Source organism: Sardina pilchardus, chromosome 5, assembly GCF_963854185.1.
Source record: "Sardina pilchardus chromosome 5, fSarPil1.1, whole genome shotgun sequence".
Taxonomy (NCBI): domain Eukaryota; kingdom Metazoa; phylum Chordata; class Actinopteri; order Clupeiformes; family Clupeidae; genus Sardina; species Sardina pilchardus.
In genome coordinates this window covers 17181074-17199967 of record NC_084998.1, presented here as the reverse complement: position 1 = coordinate 17199967, position 18894 = coordinate 17181074, and the positions used below count along the sequence as shown (strand labels likewise).

The 18894-nt window shown below is 43.5% G+C and overlaps 1 protein-coding gene across 1 annotated transcript in view; it reads left to right on the top strand.

The window, feature by feature from the left end:
- Window positions 1-12753: 12753 nt before the first annotated feature.
- nrxn2a (neurexin 2a) overlaps window positions 12754-18894 on the top strand; it is a 156372-nt gene continuing 150231 nt past the window's right edge. The window contains exon 1 of the mRNA XM_062536723.1: window positions 12754-13618. Coding sequence (XP_062392707.1) covers window positions 12904-13618 — 715 coding nt within the window. The 5' untranslated portion in view covers window positions 12754-12903. The remainder of the gene's footprint in view (window positions 13619-18894) is intronic.

Sequence of the window (18894 nt, the reverse complement as noted above, 5' to 3'; positions counted from 1 at the left end):
AGAACCACGCGGCGGAACCACAAATTATTTTTCATTTTCGTTCACATTGCGATGGTATCTGGTCTTTGGAGGTGTGAGTGCCTCTCTTCTTGTATTTTTGGTCCGATCAGTTTTTTTTAGCGTCTATCTATCTTGTCTAAGTATATATTAAGAGGTTATGAAAGTTGCCATTGTATGCACTTTAATATATGTATTATATGTATATATATCCTTGATAAATGTTAAGTGCTCGGACGTCTTTAATCCTTTCATTGCACATTCTTCCATGATTTTGGGATGCATTAGTGTGTGCTGTGTTTGTGAACACTTTCTTACATATGCAGGATTTTGATTAATCACACATGGCATTGCCCCCAAAGGCTGTGGCTCTTCCTCATCTGCACCATTAGTCACTGTCACCAACACTGACTTTATGCACTGCATCGCTTCTATCTATTTCTGTGTGTGTGTGTATGTGTGTGTGTGTGTGTGTGTGTGTGTGTGTGTGTGTGTATGCGTTTTTATGTATGTGTGTGTGTGTGTGTGTGTGTGTGTGTGTGTGTGTGTGTGTGTGTGTGTGTGTGTGTGTGTGTGTGTGTGTGTGTGTGTGTGTGTGTGTGATTGCACGGGCGCGCATATATTTGCTTGTGCCCTGAATGTGCATGCACATGTGCAGTATGTGAATTAGTCCTTGTGCAACAATCACTTAGCGCTAGTGGCTGGTGTGGCAGTGTTGTACAGTATGTCAAACATCCTGGCTGTTGTGTTCCTCTAACAATTCTCTAGTCTTTAAGTCCTTTTGTTTTGGTTTTCCCTTAAGTATGATTCCTCTGTTTGCGGTTGTATAGGCATGCCTGTATCAGCATGTTTGCGTTAAGCATGCCTTGTCTAGCGATTATCCTGGGCACGGTCTACGCTGGCCCTCGTCTTTCATCTCGACCGGCCCGGGGGCTCATCCTCCTCCATCCTCTCAGAAAAGAGAGTGACAGAGAAAGAAGTAGGCCGGGAGAGCTGCTCACACCCACGCACAAGCTCTCTCTCTCTCTCTCTCTCTCTCTCTCTCAGTCTCTCTCTCTCTTATTCTCCCTCTCTTTAGGTGGTCCGCCACTGCTCCGACAGCTGCAGGACAGCGTTGGAGTTGGCACCAAACAATTTGCAACATCAGACCTCGTTACGTTTGCAAATCAAGTGCCGCTGATAAGGTCAAATGCTCCGGCAGCTGAAAGACGTGACCTTCCTCCGCGTATGCCAGGGGACTGTACTAAATCGCTCATTTTTTTGTTTCTAAATTAATAAATAATCGTATCAGAAATTGCACCGTAAATTTCATCTTGTGCTTGTAAACTTTGGGGTGGCACAAGGGAGCTTACTCAAATGTTTGACACAAATTGGGCACAAATGAATCACTGGTTCTGGTGTGCTCTGAATTCATAATTTTGGTCCATGCTTGGCAAAAAGAAAACTATTTATGTGGTCTATAAATGATAAGGCGCAATGCAATTTAGCCAAACTCTAATGTTTAATGTTAGTTTAACGTTAATGTTATAACTAATGTTTGCCTTTAATAGATTCACTGAGATCCTTTATGTGATGTACAGGGCGGGGCTGTTATGCTGACTTGAATTGACTAAAGGACATGATGGAACAGGGAAACAGAGTGAAGTGATAGTTGAAAGTAAATGTCCAATGATGAACGATGATCAAATGGTGTGCGCGCCATTGTCACTCGAAATGGCAAATGTGTCCTTGCTTGTCTCGTGGATTGGACTCTTGTGTGCACTTCAAGTCGCTGTATGGGTAAATATATCTGTGTTTTAGTTTTATAACGAGACCCTTTATTTGTGCAGGTAGAGCATCCCAGTTTTCCCCGTTTTAGTGTGACATGCCATGGTGGTTTTATTTATTTCCTTAATCCCCCAGCTGTTAGCTCATGCTGGCCTCCCTCAAGCTGTTGGGCCTGACAGGAAACAAATGAGTCAGAGAGGTGGACTTTGAGGCATGCACAGCATATCTGCAGCTCGCTCTGACCTCTGTGCTCCCAGTGAACTTCACGCTGCTCTCCAGAGGACCTCATCCATTCAGCTTAGTGTCCAAACCAACTGCACCTCTCTCTCTCTCTCTCTCTCTCTCTCTCTCTCTCTCTCTCTCTCTCTCTCTCTCTCTCTCTCTCTCTCTCTCCTCTTCCCCTACCCTTGGTCTTTTTTTTGAACAGATACGCATAAACAAACACAGACCAACAACACATCCCAGTGCATGGATTCTTCTCCCATGAGAAGAAAGTCATAATAAGAGTGAAAATAAGAATAGGCCTGTAATACTCGTAAGAATACAGTATTGGCTTTCTGTTCCTCTGTTTCTAGCACAGTAAGGTGGATTATTTTACATTTAATCATGTTTGGGGCATATTGCTATTAAAATATTATGACGGCTTTTTGCACATTATGTCATTAAAAGCAGTGCTGCCTCCAGGGATTGCGCTTAATCCCAAATACCCGGATAACTTGCCCTGCTCAACCTCCGCTTCTGTTCCCCAAACCCCTTTTGTCTCTTTTATCCTTTTCTTCATCTGTAATAGAGCGTCTCGGTTCATGTACTGCAGGACTTCAGTGCAAATTTGATACCCTGCACCCCCCCCCCCCCCCCCCCCCCCACCCCCCAACCTCTGAGAAACGGTAAATTAAGCATCATTTTTCATCATCATCTTTCTGAGTCACTTTTCTCAGGGTGCTTTCAGAGGGCCCATTTTGCATCCATGTGAACACTGTCTCTCTGTGCTCCTATGAGCCAATTTTCTACAGACACTGTGATCGTCCTCCACTTTTTTTTTTACTACGCTACAAGAATCGAGTCATAAGAGACAGCTGAGCGATGCACTTATGCCAGGTCCTTTTGCCATTTAATATGGTATAAAATAGAATAAAGGTTATTGAATCATTAGTCTTGAAAACAACCAATACTTTGAGAATCCTGTTATCTTGAGGATAGCTGATTTTCCTTTGCATGCAATAGGATTGTATGATAATGGAAGGCTTCCCACATAACATGTGATCATAAGATGATGTAAGGAAGATGCCACCAAATTCTAGGCTGTAAGAACATTAACCCTCTACTGCATGGTGCTGCCATATGGCAACAATTGATTTAACTTGTGTTTCTTGAGCAGTAGCACAAAACCTATATTTTACTCTTTATATGTGAAGGGGAACTTTAATTTTGGTATTCAAAAATAATTGTTATGTCACATGTTGAGGATATACGGTTAGCGCTTCCTTTTTCTACAGAGGTACTGTACCTCTGTGACCGCCACCACCTGTCTGCTACCTATGGGTGGACAACATTCAGAATTTAGGCATCATTTCTTGATGTTCGTGAGAGCCACATTCGTAAGCTTGATCCAATTCTGCAAGATGGACTCCTTCCTACAGAAGGAAGGTTGAGCAGAATGGGAATGCTCAAGTCTCAGAAACACCCTGTTGTTCTCCCAAAGAACCACAGCGTGTCCAAGTTGTTATTAGAACACATCCATGAATCCCCTCAGACTTTCCTCTGTGAAGTAGAAGCCATCATCAATAGTCGTCCACTTACCACCATCTCAGACAGTCCTAATGACCTTGAACGCTTAACGCCCAACCATCTTTTACTTCTCAAAATGCAACCCACACTGCCTCCTGGTTTGCCCCTAGGGCATCTTGGATGTTGGGAAGGGTTATTGACACGAAAAAAGATTCAAAGGGGATGGTACGTAGTTTGACTCTGAAAACAAAGACAAATGTTCTAGAAAGACCCATTACAAAGGTTGTTTGTTATTGGAGAATGACATGTGAACATGAATGAATGTGAATGTGTATTTTGAACCTTGTATGGACTGACATGTACAGTGATAGTTCCAGTCTTCACATGCGCACATGGACTCATGTAGAACACTATCTGGACTATGTAAACATGAACAATTATCATCAAAACATTTTCTGTTTATACCTAATGAGTTTATTGTAAATTGCCAGAATATGACTGTTGCCATATGGCAACAGCATGCTAATATGATCCTATTTATGTCCATTCAAATGAATGATTTCATAGGATCACAATAGGATTGCATAGCACTACAGGAATATTTTGACGTTAAGAAAACATTATTATTACACTTTTATTTGTAATGTCAGACTTATTGGAGAATTATAGGATATTGTAAATATTTACCGATTTGCATATTATCTGTGGAATGAGATGATGTAGTGACTGGAACGGTAAATATGTGTTTTGTGTTATTGTTCACCACACAGTCAACTAGACATGCTGCTTTCATAATTTTTGTTTGGGATTTTTGGAAAGATAAAAGCACATTGTTGGCTCTTCCACCAAAGAATTGTCAGGATTAGCTATAATGCAGCAATGAGGAGAAAAGCATTGATGTGGGTAGCGGATAGAGGCTGCAGTCACCCATCCTATCTCCTTGGCTACAGCTATGGAGTGACCCTTCTCTACTCTCACTATAAATGGTGTAAGAAGTGAGCTGGCTTGCTGTGGAGCCATCCAAGGCATGCCCAGTGTGTGCCTGTAGTATGAACCACATCAAAGACCCCTAGGTTAGGTTGACCTGTATGTGGGACCCCAGATATGGATGAGGCATGTCTTAACAGAGAAGGAGAAGTCTGTCAGAGAGATATGCGAAGGATACCTTTGTTTCTCTGTGTGTACGGCATGGACTTCTGAAAATCCTGAAAGGGATGGTTCTGTTACTATGTGGTCTCACTACAGTTGAATATGTTCTGGTTTTGTCCTTACAGGAAGGCTATTTATTTTCCCAGGCAGACTACACTATGACAATATTACTATGATATCAGAAAAATGGGATTATACAGCATTTTCCACGATGGCACATTGTTGCCATATGGCAACAATTTACCAACTTGTTTTGTAGGTGTCCATTATTTAAAGCATTTAAGTTAAGTAAGTAGCTAAAACATGTTTTAAGTATATGTGATAATTCATGCAAAAGACAGTGTTAAAGACGCACTATTGTTGTCACCTTCAGAGACAGCTCAACTTACTGTACTTGAGAATTCAACTGCCTCAAGACTTCACACATGTGCAGATATTATACCTATACTGTACTGTAGGTCTGAACATATGCGCAATGTTGGTATTGTTGAGACATCTGGTATATTATATTTTGAGAACAATTGAAAATAAGCCCTGTTGTGAGCCAATAGCAACAAAAACAAGTAATTCTGGAATCATCAGACAATGTGTAAAGACTTTTTTTTGTTGTTGTACTGAAGAACACCACAGATGGCTGTGAATCACCCATCCTATAAATAAGTACTGTATATCATACTGACAGGAAACCCCCACTGGTATGGTGGCTTAACTTCATTAAGTACCCAGTTGTCTCAATTCAAGTACGCACATTTTGTTTTGGACATAACGATACAGACAAAACTCTTTGGTCATTGTCAAAATTCCAAAATTCAGGTGTCAGCAACTTGGCATACAGTAGATCCTGAAATCTAGCAGCTCAGAAATTCAGTGGCAGCTCATTTGATGCTTTCACAGTCATGTGAATGTCTTTACAAGCTATTTTGCACCTCTGCTTTTAAATGGCCCCATGAAGAGACACCTGGAAGCCCCAACTGATGCAGGCATCCCTGTCTGCAGATTATACAGCACGTGTGCCGCACATTCATGGGAAGGGAAGGTCTCCTTAAATGACAACACGGCGCACAGTATCTTTAAATGAATAGTCTTCTTATCCCTGTGTCATTGTTATCAGGGGTGGCCTCCCCTCCTGCTCCTGCCCTGCCCTGGCTGCCTGCTGCCATTGTCACCGGTGGATAGGGCTGTTAGACATATCAGCTTTGGCACAGACTTATCAGCTTTTGGAGATATATCGGCTTTTGCACATTTTTCATTCAAACCTCGACTGGTTTTAGCCCAGCACAGACAGATGCATATGCATATACCAGTATGTACATAATACATATATGCCTGAAACATTGGGGGTTTTCACAAATGCCACCAGTCAGGTAAGGGGAAGGACAAATGAGGTAAAATTGGAAAATTAGGAGAACATTCCAATTGAAATGGGGCCACAGGGTGAATTACAGCATAGTTTTTGGCCCGCAGTGTTTCAGAAAAAGTCAAATGTGACCAGTTTGTTGATTTTTCTACAGTAAGGATGAGGGCATATGACAATACCTAAACCATATCTGTATGACTGGTCCCCGGGGCCAGACTGAACTGCAGGACATGTGCTGGATTAATGTTCCCAAGCCAAATGGCCTCAGGGGAAAAAAGTAATGACAGCATAAGTCAGTGACCTAAGTAGAACTGAGTCATTGACATAAGTAAAATTGGACATTTTGGCAGTCATCAACATGAGGGATTCTGTGGCATTGTTGTTCTAAGGGCGCACACACTCTCCTGTGAAGAGCATTACGTGAACGTGAGCAAGAGGCGGAGGAGGAAAATGAGACCATCAGAAACTCGGCGCTGCTCAGCGGATACAGTTTATGGGCCTGATAACCCTGTCGCGGCCCCTGCGTGAGTTTCGCCGCAATTGCTTAAATCACAGAAGTGCACACTGTGGGTCTGCAGACTGTGGTGGCAGCGCTGGTGGGGGAGTGGGTGAAGGGGGCGGTAATGGGCCTGTGTCTGGCTGGGGCTTTTGTCATGATGCTTTTTACGAGCACTCGCAGTTCGGCACCAGTGGCCACATTTTGTGGAATCAGGGGAGGGGGGGGTGGGCGGCCAATCAGTGGTGCAGGGGGTGTGTGGGGGTGGTGGTGTGGTGGGGGGGGGGGGGGTGGCTGCTACCCTTGTTCAGTATGCGGCATAACCAGTGCAGACATGGCTTATCAAACCCTACGCAGGCACTGGACGTCTGACGGTGACCCACAAGACATCAAATTACAAAATAGGTAAAGCAGAGTTCTTGAAAATGACTTTGGAAGCTCCAAGGAGAGATAGCGGCCCATAATGAAGTGTACTGACTGTAATTGGAAACTTGGGGCGAAGAAAATGACTGAGGCTTGTTTTATCGTTCACAGCCTGTGTGAAATGCATGGTGAACTTTCCAGGGAGATATGGCGTGGCCCTGTACTACCTGAACCCAGCAGCCATTACGATGGGGAGGTGTTGCCAGGGAATAATAATGCATGTCAAGGTTGCGTTCACATCCATTAGTACTTGTGCTTCTCTTGCAGTTTGGCTGCCCTCGTTCTGTTCAGGAAGGCTGAGGTGCACATACTAAGTGAGCAACAACAAGTAGTCAAAAGAGGGCTTTTGAACAGGAGCCTCCTTAGAAAGTCGCCTACAGTAGCCTTTCCTAAAGCACTCTGAAGCAAGAGTCACTACTACTGCCTAGCAACAGGGGTGACATTTTAGTATTGTACTGGGCAGTATTTCACAGCCCAGCTGAAAGATATATGCCCTTTTGGTTCTGATGTGTGTCAACCGTTGGATTGGAAGTGGCTTCCAGGTACAACGACTAACGCCACCCGTTGCGCTTTTGTAGCGATTACTATCTTGACTGGCACAACAGAACAACAACTGCAAAGTCATGAAGCTCGTGTACAGACAAAAAGCCCACCTCACCTGCACCGCAAGTCACTTTGAATTAAAAATGTCTGCTGAATAAATAAACATAAAAATGCAAAATTGACACATGGCTCCCCCCTCTTAGGCGGCGCCAGTGGGCTCACCCGCAGTGACGGTAGTCTGTTCAGATGTCAGCCATTGTTTGGATGTGTGTGGTCGTGTTCCCTGTGTGTAGTTGTGTTTTCTTTTTCGACGTAGTTGAGATATGCACAACACACTTAACAGGAGCAGCCACCCAGTAGCAATCCATCTGCTGTTTGCATTTGAATTCAGCTCCTGTAACGCAGATATGAAAGGGGGGGGACAGGTTTTCTGTGGAACCGCAGCCATGGTGGTTCATAATGGTGGGTGGCGGAGGATGGCACTGTTTTTTAATCATGTAGATTTGATGCGGTTAATTAAAAGAAGCTGCATGAGGAATGAATGTCAAGCAGAACCATGATTGCTAATTGAATATAAATGTGTTAATTGAAGTGTGATCTTTAAATATGTGCTCGACAAAAGGCGCCTCTTGATTTCTAAAATTGTGTACTGGCATATGCTCTAATTCTGTACATGTTTGCCGCGCCTGAAAGGCATGCGGAACAATGGCCATGGAAGACTGCTGTTCCAGCAGTCAGAAGAGCTGTGTGCTGGTGGAAATAGTCTTTGAGGGTGTTCTTATACATCTAGACGTAGAATTACAAACAGCCCTTATATTGCATAGGAAGTGTATACCTTACAGGCATTCATATTGGGCCCCTGTGCGTCGTCGTGCAATTTGCCGTAATCACTCGGCACAGCATCTGAGGCCACTTGTTTCTCTCTGGGAGACCAGAGCTTATTCTCCACCAGAGTGGTTATGCTAAAAGACTGAGGCCCAGCACAATGTGACGCTCTGAGTAAATACCTATTATTAAACACATGACCTGAGTTAATGTCTGATTTGGTATGGTTGGGGGGCAGATCAGAGTGAAGTCACTCATCCACTTCAGTAATTAGGCGGTTTGACGGGAAAGAATGGGCAAAGGTCTGCTCCGGTGGTCTTTGTGCGTGCCGGTGAGGCGGGGCATTGGAGCCGTTCAAGGACACTCCGTTGATGACATTGTTTCACCGTGTAATGAGGAGTGATTGCTCCGTGCAGGAGTCAAAATACCTTGTCAAACTCGAGCAGAATCACCGGCAGGTGAGGCGGGGAGACGCGCGGATTAGCTCAGCTCGCGGCCCCGGCCCGAGAGCGATCGCTCCCCATCTCTCCGTCTCTCTGTCGTCTTTCGGCGCCTTGTCGTATTCCTGGCGTCAGGTTGGCAAGGCTGCCAAGGCGACCGTCTGTTCAGAAAGAAGTGTGGCGCTGGAAATTGGAAGTGTGTGTGTGTGTGTGTGTGTGTGTGTGTGTTCATATTGGGCTCATATGCGTGGCACGTTTAGGAAAAATGGTGAACAGGGAAGGGAGGCCTGATCAGGTACCTCTAATTGCCGTTGATAATCATCCCTAATCTCAGTCTTCAGTCTCAACCTTCAAACTGCTGGTTAATTAGATACCTGCAGGGGAAATATCCATTACACGGATCAATCTATCCACACGGCATAACCCTTTTCCGTCTCTCAGTCTTTGCTTTAAGCCAGAAAACTGTGTGCGCTACAGTACCATCCTATAAATACTGCCACCATCTTTTGTTTCAAGTAGGACAGACTCGTCATGGTTTCCACCTGCTGAAAGCGTAGCCTCGTTCACATGGATTTCTCTGCCTGACATCACTGATGAGACATATAATGTCCATATAATGATTTTCTCACTGTGCCAGCCAAGGGCTTCTCTCTGCTCAAGGCTGCTTGTATGCTATTGAGACCCTCACTCTGGTTAACTAACAGGAAGCCAGGCTCTGGATGGATGTGACCAGTTAGCTAGAGGCTTGAATAGCTGGGGAGTCCTCTGGTAGAGAGACTTAAAAGGGAAAATGCAAAATAAATAGAGATTATTTACTTTAAATGCATGAGACACACTGCACAAGCACAACACATGATACAGTATACTGTATATTAAATATGCATTCTAAATACACACTGGTAATCTAAACACATATGGTGTAGGAACGCCAAGGCACCTGCTGCAATACTGTACATACCAGGTCCTGGAAATATATTATTTTTGTATTCAATAGTTGTTTACATAGCCTATATATAGCCTAATGTACTGTACATTTACGGCAATATACATTAAATAATGACATTCACTTCCACTGAGTAGCTGAAGTGATGGGCCGCATGACTGTCTCACTACTCTGCCTGTTGTTGTGATTGAACAAGACAAATGATAGGAAGAGATAAATAAATGATATGGTGCGGTCATCTTTATGAGCTGAAAGACAGAGCTGTTCCTTTAAGTGAACATCATTGAGGCCTCAGCGAGATTTCATCGTTATCTCAGAGGAACCCCAGTAGCCTCGTAGTCTTAAATTAGAAGTTGATAAGGGAGGGGGAAAAAACCTTCAGTCTGCCAAACAAAGCATAAATTAGTTTTTTTGACAGTGCATTCAAGGTGGTGGTGCATTGTCATTTATGGGAGCCAATTCCCTCTAAATTGAGCAATTTTTCATTCCAATTGTTGTGCAAAATTATTCTCCCCCTGCCCTTTGTTTCACTCGGCTGTCTTGCGCTCAAAGTGCTTATAGCTGTCATGTGTATAGAAACTGTCTAAAAATATGCATTATAAGTATGCCTAAATCACACATTTGTGAGTATAATTGTAGTGACTTCCATTGAAAACTCAGATGAGGAATTAAAAAAGACATTTCCCTTTTTCCAAAGATGCAGTAATCTTACAATGATTAAGAGGGATATCTGGTAGTCCTCCGTTAGAAGATATCGTTTTATGATTTGTAAAATGTGTTGGATAAAGACGTGATATTTTTACGTGAGTATTTACTATGCCTGTAGAGGAGATCCATCACATGACAGCTAGTCTGATATGGTGTATTAATTACAGAGCAGCCTGAACACTTTTCCTCTGCAGCATGATAGGACTTACTGTAACACACACACTATAAATGTGAAGGTGAATGATCCCAGTGAAACATGAGCTGGAGAGAAATACACAGGCAGAAACTTTCAGTTTGAATCTGGATTCATTTGGAAGTGCTGTTATTGGTTTGTGTTTCACTGTTTTCTCATTTCTGGCTTAGTTGTGAGCAGGATCGATGCTGAGCGCAATCCCAGACAGTGAAGTTAGTTAGTGGTGAGACAATGCTGTTCCCTCTGTATGAACATTTTACTAGGCATAAACATTCATTTTCACTAAAACCCAATTATAAGCACATGGATATATTGTGTGTAAAACGGCTATCCTGTTCATTTAGCTGCCAGCAGCCCGGAAAAAAAGCTGAAAGCAGTTTGACAGTGCTGATCTGTGCAGTCTGCCACATCTGTTCAGGAAAACACCTGGACTCCCATGGACACCTGCAGGAGATTTTTATTTTAGTTCTCTCCATACTGTATGTGTTGTCAGGGTGCAGTCTAGTGGATTGTCCCGTGGGACTAGATACTACTTTGTAGTCTTAAGATAAAAGTATACCACACGTCAGGAGACGGGCTGTTGAGATATTGGAAGCGGATGTCAACGACATCCTGTGCAATTTTGCTTGCCTACAGAATTGCCACCACATTAATTGTGGGCTGTAGACTCCCCATAGGAATTAGTTTGGGGGCACAGCTATTGAGCTATGTCTAAGCTGAGTGTACAGTAGCTCGCTGGGACAATCAGTCCAGAACTGTAAAGATATGTATTTAATGCAACAATAAACTTAGTATTCAGCTATTGATGAAAATACAACCACTATTTTCATGAATAGCTATCCAGCGCTTACAATGTTTTTTTGTTAAACATTGCTTCTCATTTTGCCACTAACTAATCAACTCCTCAGAGTTTAATAGCTGGCCTGGTGAAAAATCTGTGCGGTTCAAATGGACTCTCCCCCGATTCCCCACTGACGGTGCTCAGACTGAATTCTGTAGTGAGGGCTGGGGTCAGGAGGCTATAGCCGCTTCATACTCCCTCTAATGGCTTTCCTGCTAAAGCTCGTTGAAGGTCAGCTTTGAGCAATATCCAGAATTTTCAATATGGATTTAACATTCCCTGTGAGCTCTTGCCTACAACTGAATCGCAGCCTGCTGATATTGAGCGTATAGCATTCTCTAGCCTGCCTTGACTAGCCACATTCATATTGGCCACGTTCATATTGGCCACGTTCATATTTGCCAGTAGAGTTCTGCGCCAGTGCCTTCACTGCCGGACAAACATGCTCTCTACAAGTGCCACAGTTTAGTATTCAACCACTGAGACATTCTATTGTTTGTGTCATTTTGCACCAGGGAGCCACTGTGCCACCACTTAAAGTGTTTATGTTTGCACAGCAGCATCGGCCTAAATGTCAAACTTATTCTTGGGATAATATTTGGCCTAGAGTTTTTTTGGCCTGCTTTCTTTGATAACTAAAATTATGTATGAAAGTTATGCTCGCTATGCTTGAGAATTGAAATGGGGGTTTTATCACCAGTATTAGCAGTCTTCTCATATGATATTGTTCAATTATGTCTCCAATATTTTGCCCGCAGCCTCTGCTTTGAAAGGTCCAAATGGTTTCAAAGATTGCACAAATACATTGTTGCTTTACCTTTTATGCTTGTTTTTGTATGACACATTGTGATTGCCATGTGCTGCTTTGTTGGTTTGCAAAAAAAATGTCCAGGCATTCCACAAAAATGAACCTATCTTGTTTCTGTCTTTCAGATACCTTTGAAATGGGCTTTCTGGCTAGGCTCCCCCCTACTCAGTGCTGCCATTGATTCACTGGAACAATTTTTTGGAGCGCCTTTTCACGTGAAACAGGACATGGGATGTAAATGCTTGGACTCTCACCAGCTGCCTGCAAAACAACCCAGATATAAACGCTTGTAGCAATTCCACCCTCTTTAAATATAGACACATGCTTCCTCTGAAAGAATATCATGTGGGGGCGACCATATTTCAAGTCAAAAATTAGATTCTAAATGACGTCTTCAGTCTACCCTTGGTACTACAAGGTTTCCTCGGAAAAAAAGCTCATTAGCGTTACCCAATGGAGGGAATCAGGGGAGAGTCAGCGTTGAGAATAGACTCCAAAGAAACTGCACAGTTTTAAAGATTTAGAATAGAAAGCCTTGACTCTTTTTTTTTTCTCTCCCGCAGACCTATTTTTGTGAGGGTAGATACACAGTCGTATGCAGCGCTAGGAGTAAATCTCCTGTGCAGTGGATTAAAGAGAAGGGGAACATAAGAAAGGGGATTAGGACTAAGCCTAGAAGTTGACGATGAGGCGGTGGAGGTCCGCCGTAAGGTCGCCGACGCCCCTGGCTCTCCTGGGGCTTCTCCTCGCCACGGCGACGGTGGCCCTGGAGTTCGAGGGGGTGCCCGGCCAGTGGGCGCGCTACCGGCAGTGGGAGGCGGGCGCGTCGGGCGAGCTGAGCTTCACGCTGAAGACCAACGTCACCAAGGCGGTGGTGCTCTACCTGGACGACGGCGGCAACTGCGACTTCCTGGAGCTGCTGATCGCCGATGGGCGGCTGCACCTGCGCTTCGCCATGCACTGCGGCGAGCCGGCCTCCCTGCACACGGAGACGCGCGTGAGCGACGAGCGCTGGCACCGCGTGCTGCTGACGCGCAACTACCGGCAGACCACGCTGGTGGTGGACGCCGAGGCCAAGGCGGCCGAGGCCAAGTCCAAGCGCAGCGAGATGGTGGTGGCCAGCGACCTCTTCGTCGGCGGGATCCCGCCGGACGTGCGGCTGTCGGCCCTGACGTCCAGCACCATCAAGTACGAGCCCCCTTTCCGCGGCCTGATCGCCAACCTGAAGCTGGGGGAGACCACGCCCGTGCTTTTGGATAGTCAGAGCGTCATGAACGACCTGGAGTACCTGTGCACCAAGCAGAATCCCTGCAGCAACGGGGGCTACTGCTCCATCCAGGAGGGAGAAGTGCTCTGCGACTGCACCAACACTGGATACAAGGGCAGATACTGCACCGATGGTGAGTGGGGCTAACTTACATCATGTGTGTTGTGAGATATGGGCTATGGCAGTATTTACTGTAGATCTGTATACATGTTTTAAGTTTGATTAAACTTCAAAAGGCAGACATTACTGTCTGTTTAGCTCAATTTGAAACAAAAGTGCATTAGTCTGAAGTCATACAATGCAAAGTTTTTAATGTCTTACTGTGCATTCAGACCGAAACCGTCAAAAGCGTCAATGTTGCTGGTGAAGCTCATAGCTCGACGCTCAACCCAGTTCGGCGCCAAAAGTGTCAAAGCCATGACGTGAAACATTTGGACAAACCACAAGCAGCAATCCTGCGAGTTTGACATTCTGATTGGTTGAAGCCGAACAGTGTCATAGCTCATTACCATAAAGTTAACTTAGGCTCAACCTTTTTTTGATGCCTGTGACGCTCATGAAGCCACGCTCAGGCCAGAACGCTTTTGACGCCGGTAACGCCGACTCTCCATAGAAAATGAATGATTTCCGGCGCTCTTGACGCTTTTGTTGGTCTTGGTCTGAATGCACAGTTAGACTTTTTTGGTGTTTTCAGGCTTGGTCCCTTTCAGTGTTCTGAATGAACTCAGATTGATGACTCATTTTTGTGCATATGTGAACATGCCAACTGAACTCAGACCCCTCTAACGTGAACCAAACTGAGACCACCACAGTTCACTTTGGATGGTTCACATTAGGCCTATCTGTGCAATGTGAACACAAATCACCCTGGGTTCTCTTTTTTTGCATTGTTGCATATATAAATATATAACACTATTAGGCTCATGATAGGCCTACAGACATTTTGTAATTTACAGATAAACAAGAGTGTTCTAATATTAACATTAGGCTGAATATCTTTTCATCCACGCTATTGGTAACTAACAATGTAGATATCACTGAATTTTTGATTACTGTACATTGCTGGTTTTTATCTCTTTGCCAAACTCTTCTTGCGTGTGGCAAACATATAGCCTACGAGAGAGAGACTGCAGCGCAGTTAACAGACTGCTGTTCACTTGTCATTTTGGATGTGAGCCAAAGTTGGACATAGCAACAGTAACCAGGTGGGGTGGGAAATTAGAAAGTGTGATTGGCTCTTGTGCTGACTGACAGTTCAGATCAGAATTCATTCTGAAAGTGTATTATAATATATATTTCAGATTTTTTATTTTATTTATGAAACAAAATGACCACACCACCTGACCCAGAGCAACTACATAGCCCACAATCCAAAGCAGCAGGCTAGCCTAAGGTGTGAACAGGAATAATAATAATAATAATAATAATAATTTTATCAAATCCCTTTGTGTCTGGCAGTTGAAATAGTCAATGCACCACTTTCTGTACATTTGTGCTCCAGTATACAACCTTGGATCAGCCTGTGGGCACTGTATTTTGTATCTAGGTCATGAACTACTGCTCAAGATCTTGTCTGTAGTTCTCCACACTGCTTTACTTAAGGAGGTGCACTAGTCTGATTTTTCACGGTTGATTAAAACGCGGTTGCTACAAATGACTAATCAATTAGTCTGTATGTGGTGTGCGCTATAAAAGTGTCAAGCATCATAGCAAGTAGAAGGGTAAATGACGCTGGCTACAGAAAGTTAGCTGTCTAGAATATTGAACCAACATACGTGGATGTCAAAAAAATCACCAAAACATGGAATGAAGACATGCTGAGTTGATCAGAGCAGATCAAGAGGGTAGAGTTACATGTAAGACGTGCTACCTCGTCTCACACAGTGTTCTGCATTGGGGTGAATAGGTGAATATCTTGGTTAGAGAATGCTCAAGTCTGAGGTGTCGCTACCCAATTAGTTTCATTTAGAAATCCAGAGCCGATGTTCTGTGACATTGAAATTCTAAACTGGGGTGCTTCACACACACCGGATGTAACAGGAGAAGTGGTTGGAGTATTCAGAGGCTGAACAAATCTCAACAGTGAGAGGAAATGAGTGGAAGCTAGCTACCTAGTGAATGAGGAAAAGTGGAAAGTATTTACAGTCATCCATAATTGAACTGTCAGCTTTAAGATGTCATAGTTCTCTGACACTACAGTCTGAGACACTGACTAAAGCATCCGTGCTGAGCCTCCTTTTCCCTTGTGTTTGTACAAACGATTGGCACCATTTTTGGTTGATAATGAAAAGGAAACTGTTTTCTAAATCTACAGTACCTTTTTACTCTCTGTTAACACGAATGTCACATTATGGATTTTCTGTGCACAGCAACTTTAACATACAGCCCTCTCTGTTTAGGTAACAGCACAATATGAGTCATATTCAGCTAATTAAGGCGATGGCAGCATTATGCAAATAGTTTTAGAATAGCATCAAAATTCTCATCTGGTAAAATGCACAACATCGGGCATGTATGTGCATAATGTATGCAAGGTTTGTCCTTCCTAATTGAGTATTGCAACGGATTATTTCTGCGCAAGCAATTCAAACTTTATTGTTTATTAACAAGATATTAAGCCAAATACCTCTCCATGGCTGAACCAACAACAATAACAACAGCAACAACAACATATGAAAACATATGCTGTATGCTGTTGTATTTTTCTACATTTTGTTGATTAGCACATGACACCTATGGGAAATAGTGAAATGGTGAGGAATGTCTAGCTGATCACAAAGTTGCGTACACAAATGTGTAGATAAAGACTCAGTTGCACACCCGGCAGAGCCAGGGACCATATGGCGGTCGAAAAAACACAAAGGAATGCTGAGATCAGTTATGCAAAGTCCTCATTTATTGTGGCGACACGGTGCAGAAAGTGCAGCGAGTGCAGAAAGTGTCGCGAGAGGACAAACAGACGGTTTCAAGTCCCAAGACTTTTCTCAGAGCTACTGGAGAGAACTTTGGCAGTGCGCAGCACGATGACAACAGCACAGTGGCACCCACACAGCACGAAAAACAATCAGATTGCTTGAAAAATACAGATTACTTGAATGTTGAGACTGTCTCCTGCAAGTTACGTAGGCCTATAGACTCAGTAAATGCCACTCCGCCATACTCGTACAGGTGAATGAAACAGAAGCGCATCACCTTGGTCTTGATTGATTAGAATCATTCAAATTCATTTTCAAGGATCCAGTCGTTGAAAACGTATTTGATCACTGTAATAAAACATGCCTGAGCTTGCGAATAATAAAGGAAACCTGTGCTCTACACGCGTTAAAATTTTTTATCAAATCAACCGCAATTTACATGCGATCATGTGATGGTGTGCTGAACACGGCCATGGCTGTGTTGCCGCCCCCTCAGGTGACTCTTTTGCTAGCTTTTACCCTCCCAGCTAAGAGAGCTGTCAGAGCCAATTAATCCCGCTCGCACCAGAGCAGAAAGAAGGGCAAAGCAATAAATCAAGCGCCGTGTCTTCCTTTTCAAAATGAACATCATGTGTCTGTTGGCTAATGATTTCTGATGCACACATGAAACATGGAGAGAAAGGGGGGAAAAAAGGGAAAAAAAGGAAAAAGGGAAAAAAAAGCTTTGCCACAGCAGCACTCAGTGCCCAATCAAAACACTATCTCACCCCTAATGTTTGTCTCCCCTGAGCACCACTGCCTCCATTAAGGCACTCTACTCTACTCTTTTCATATACTCAGCAATCTATAGGTCACCCGTGAGCTCTGTGCCAATCCATGCGGAGTGCCTCCCACCTCCTCATAAATGATCCATAATCCCCCAAAAAAACCACAACTGCATAGTACACAAAAGTGCATATTTCCCCCCAGTGCGTGCACATTTACACAAATGCAGTTCATATGTATGCGGGGCGCCCTCTGTGTTTTTATTGGTGCGGGCTTAGCCTCTGCCCTGAGTGAAACTGGTGTTTACCACAGCGGCAGGAGTCCAACCGGCACTGCAACAAATCAAGTGTGCACTCATCCTGTGTTCCTGTTGCATCATGCTGCATCTGTCCATCCTAGCTTTTAATGAGACACACCTGATTAGGGCTGAACGATATATTGCATTTGCGATAATATCGCGATATGATGAAGTGCAATTTTCTAACCGCAAAGGCTGCGATTACCCTCTGGTCACGTGACATGAGAGCGTAAAGTAGCAAATATTTGAAACAGTCTATCAGAGAGTGAACTCGGCAAGCTGCTCGATAGAACCATGGCACCAACATTTTTAATTAAGAGTGCGACTGAAAAAATATCTACAGTAGGTTGTACTGCACCTGCGCTGCTTGGGTGAAAGCATGAATGTGCTTTGCACGTTTTCATTGTAGACTATGCGTGCAAATTCACCAAATGGTATAAATTCAAACTCCTCTCCTTGGCCCGCTCTCTCTCGCTCTCCCTCCCTCTCTCTCTCTCTCTCTGTAGGGCGCGCTCAATGGACACCCGCCCCTCGACATGCACATTCAATCCAAACAAAACATTCACAATCGTGAAAGCAATGAGCATAGAAGACGATTAAGCTATTATAAAATCCGGTTAGCATCTTTATTAGCATGCTACAGACATTTAAAACTCTTGCGTTCAAATTGACTGATCATCTCAATACAGATGTTTTCCAACTTCAAGACTCATCAGGGCTTGTCCCAAGGCCAAGGAGAAAAAAGTTTTAACCTACCTTGAAACTTAAACAGACGTGGGGAAACTGAACAGTCCAACCAGTAGACTATGATAAGATAGCAAACTATGCTACTTTGTTTACAATATTTTGAGGCTTCAACCAGACAGCTGAATTAAAGAGACGGAGTTGGTATAAGAATAGCAGACTAGTCAGTGCAGTGTGCAGCCATGAAGGAATTTTTGTTGCCTATGCAGAACATAACAATTACCTGAAAAACTGTGTAATAAACCACAGATTTATTAATATTTTCATATTTTTGCAATTTGCACTTTTGTTTGTGTGACTTGTTACTGACTTTTAATCTTTACACCAGGCTTCCTTGTCAGTAGGCTATTATGTTCTGATATGTAGGCCTACAAGGTTGGAAGTTCAAAATATACTATTGTGATTGAAGTAGCTAGTTAAAAAAAAATGTCATTCATCAATTCAGAACAGAGGTATGACTTCCAGGAAATAACAGTTTATTTCATCTATAGCCTATTGCCCATACTATATGATTTAGGCTACTGCTTGTTTTTGTTGAATAATTCACAAGACAAACACCTTCAAAAATAATGTCATATCGCATCGCAATCGCAATATTGGCAAGAAAAATCGCAATTAGATTATTTTCCATAATCGTTCAGCCCTACACCTGATACAGCAAGTGCTTGAGGCAGCCCTCATGAAAAG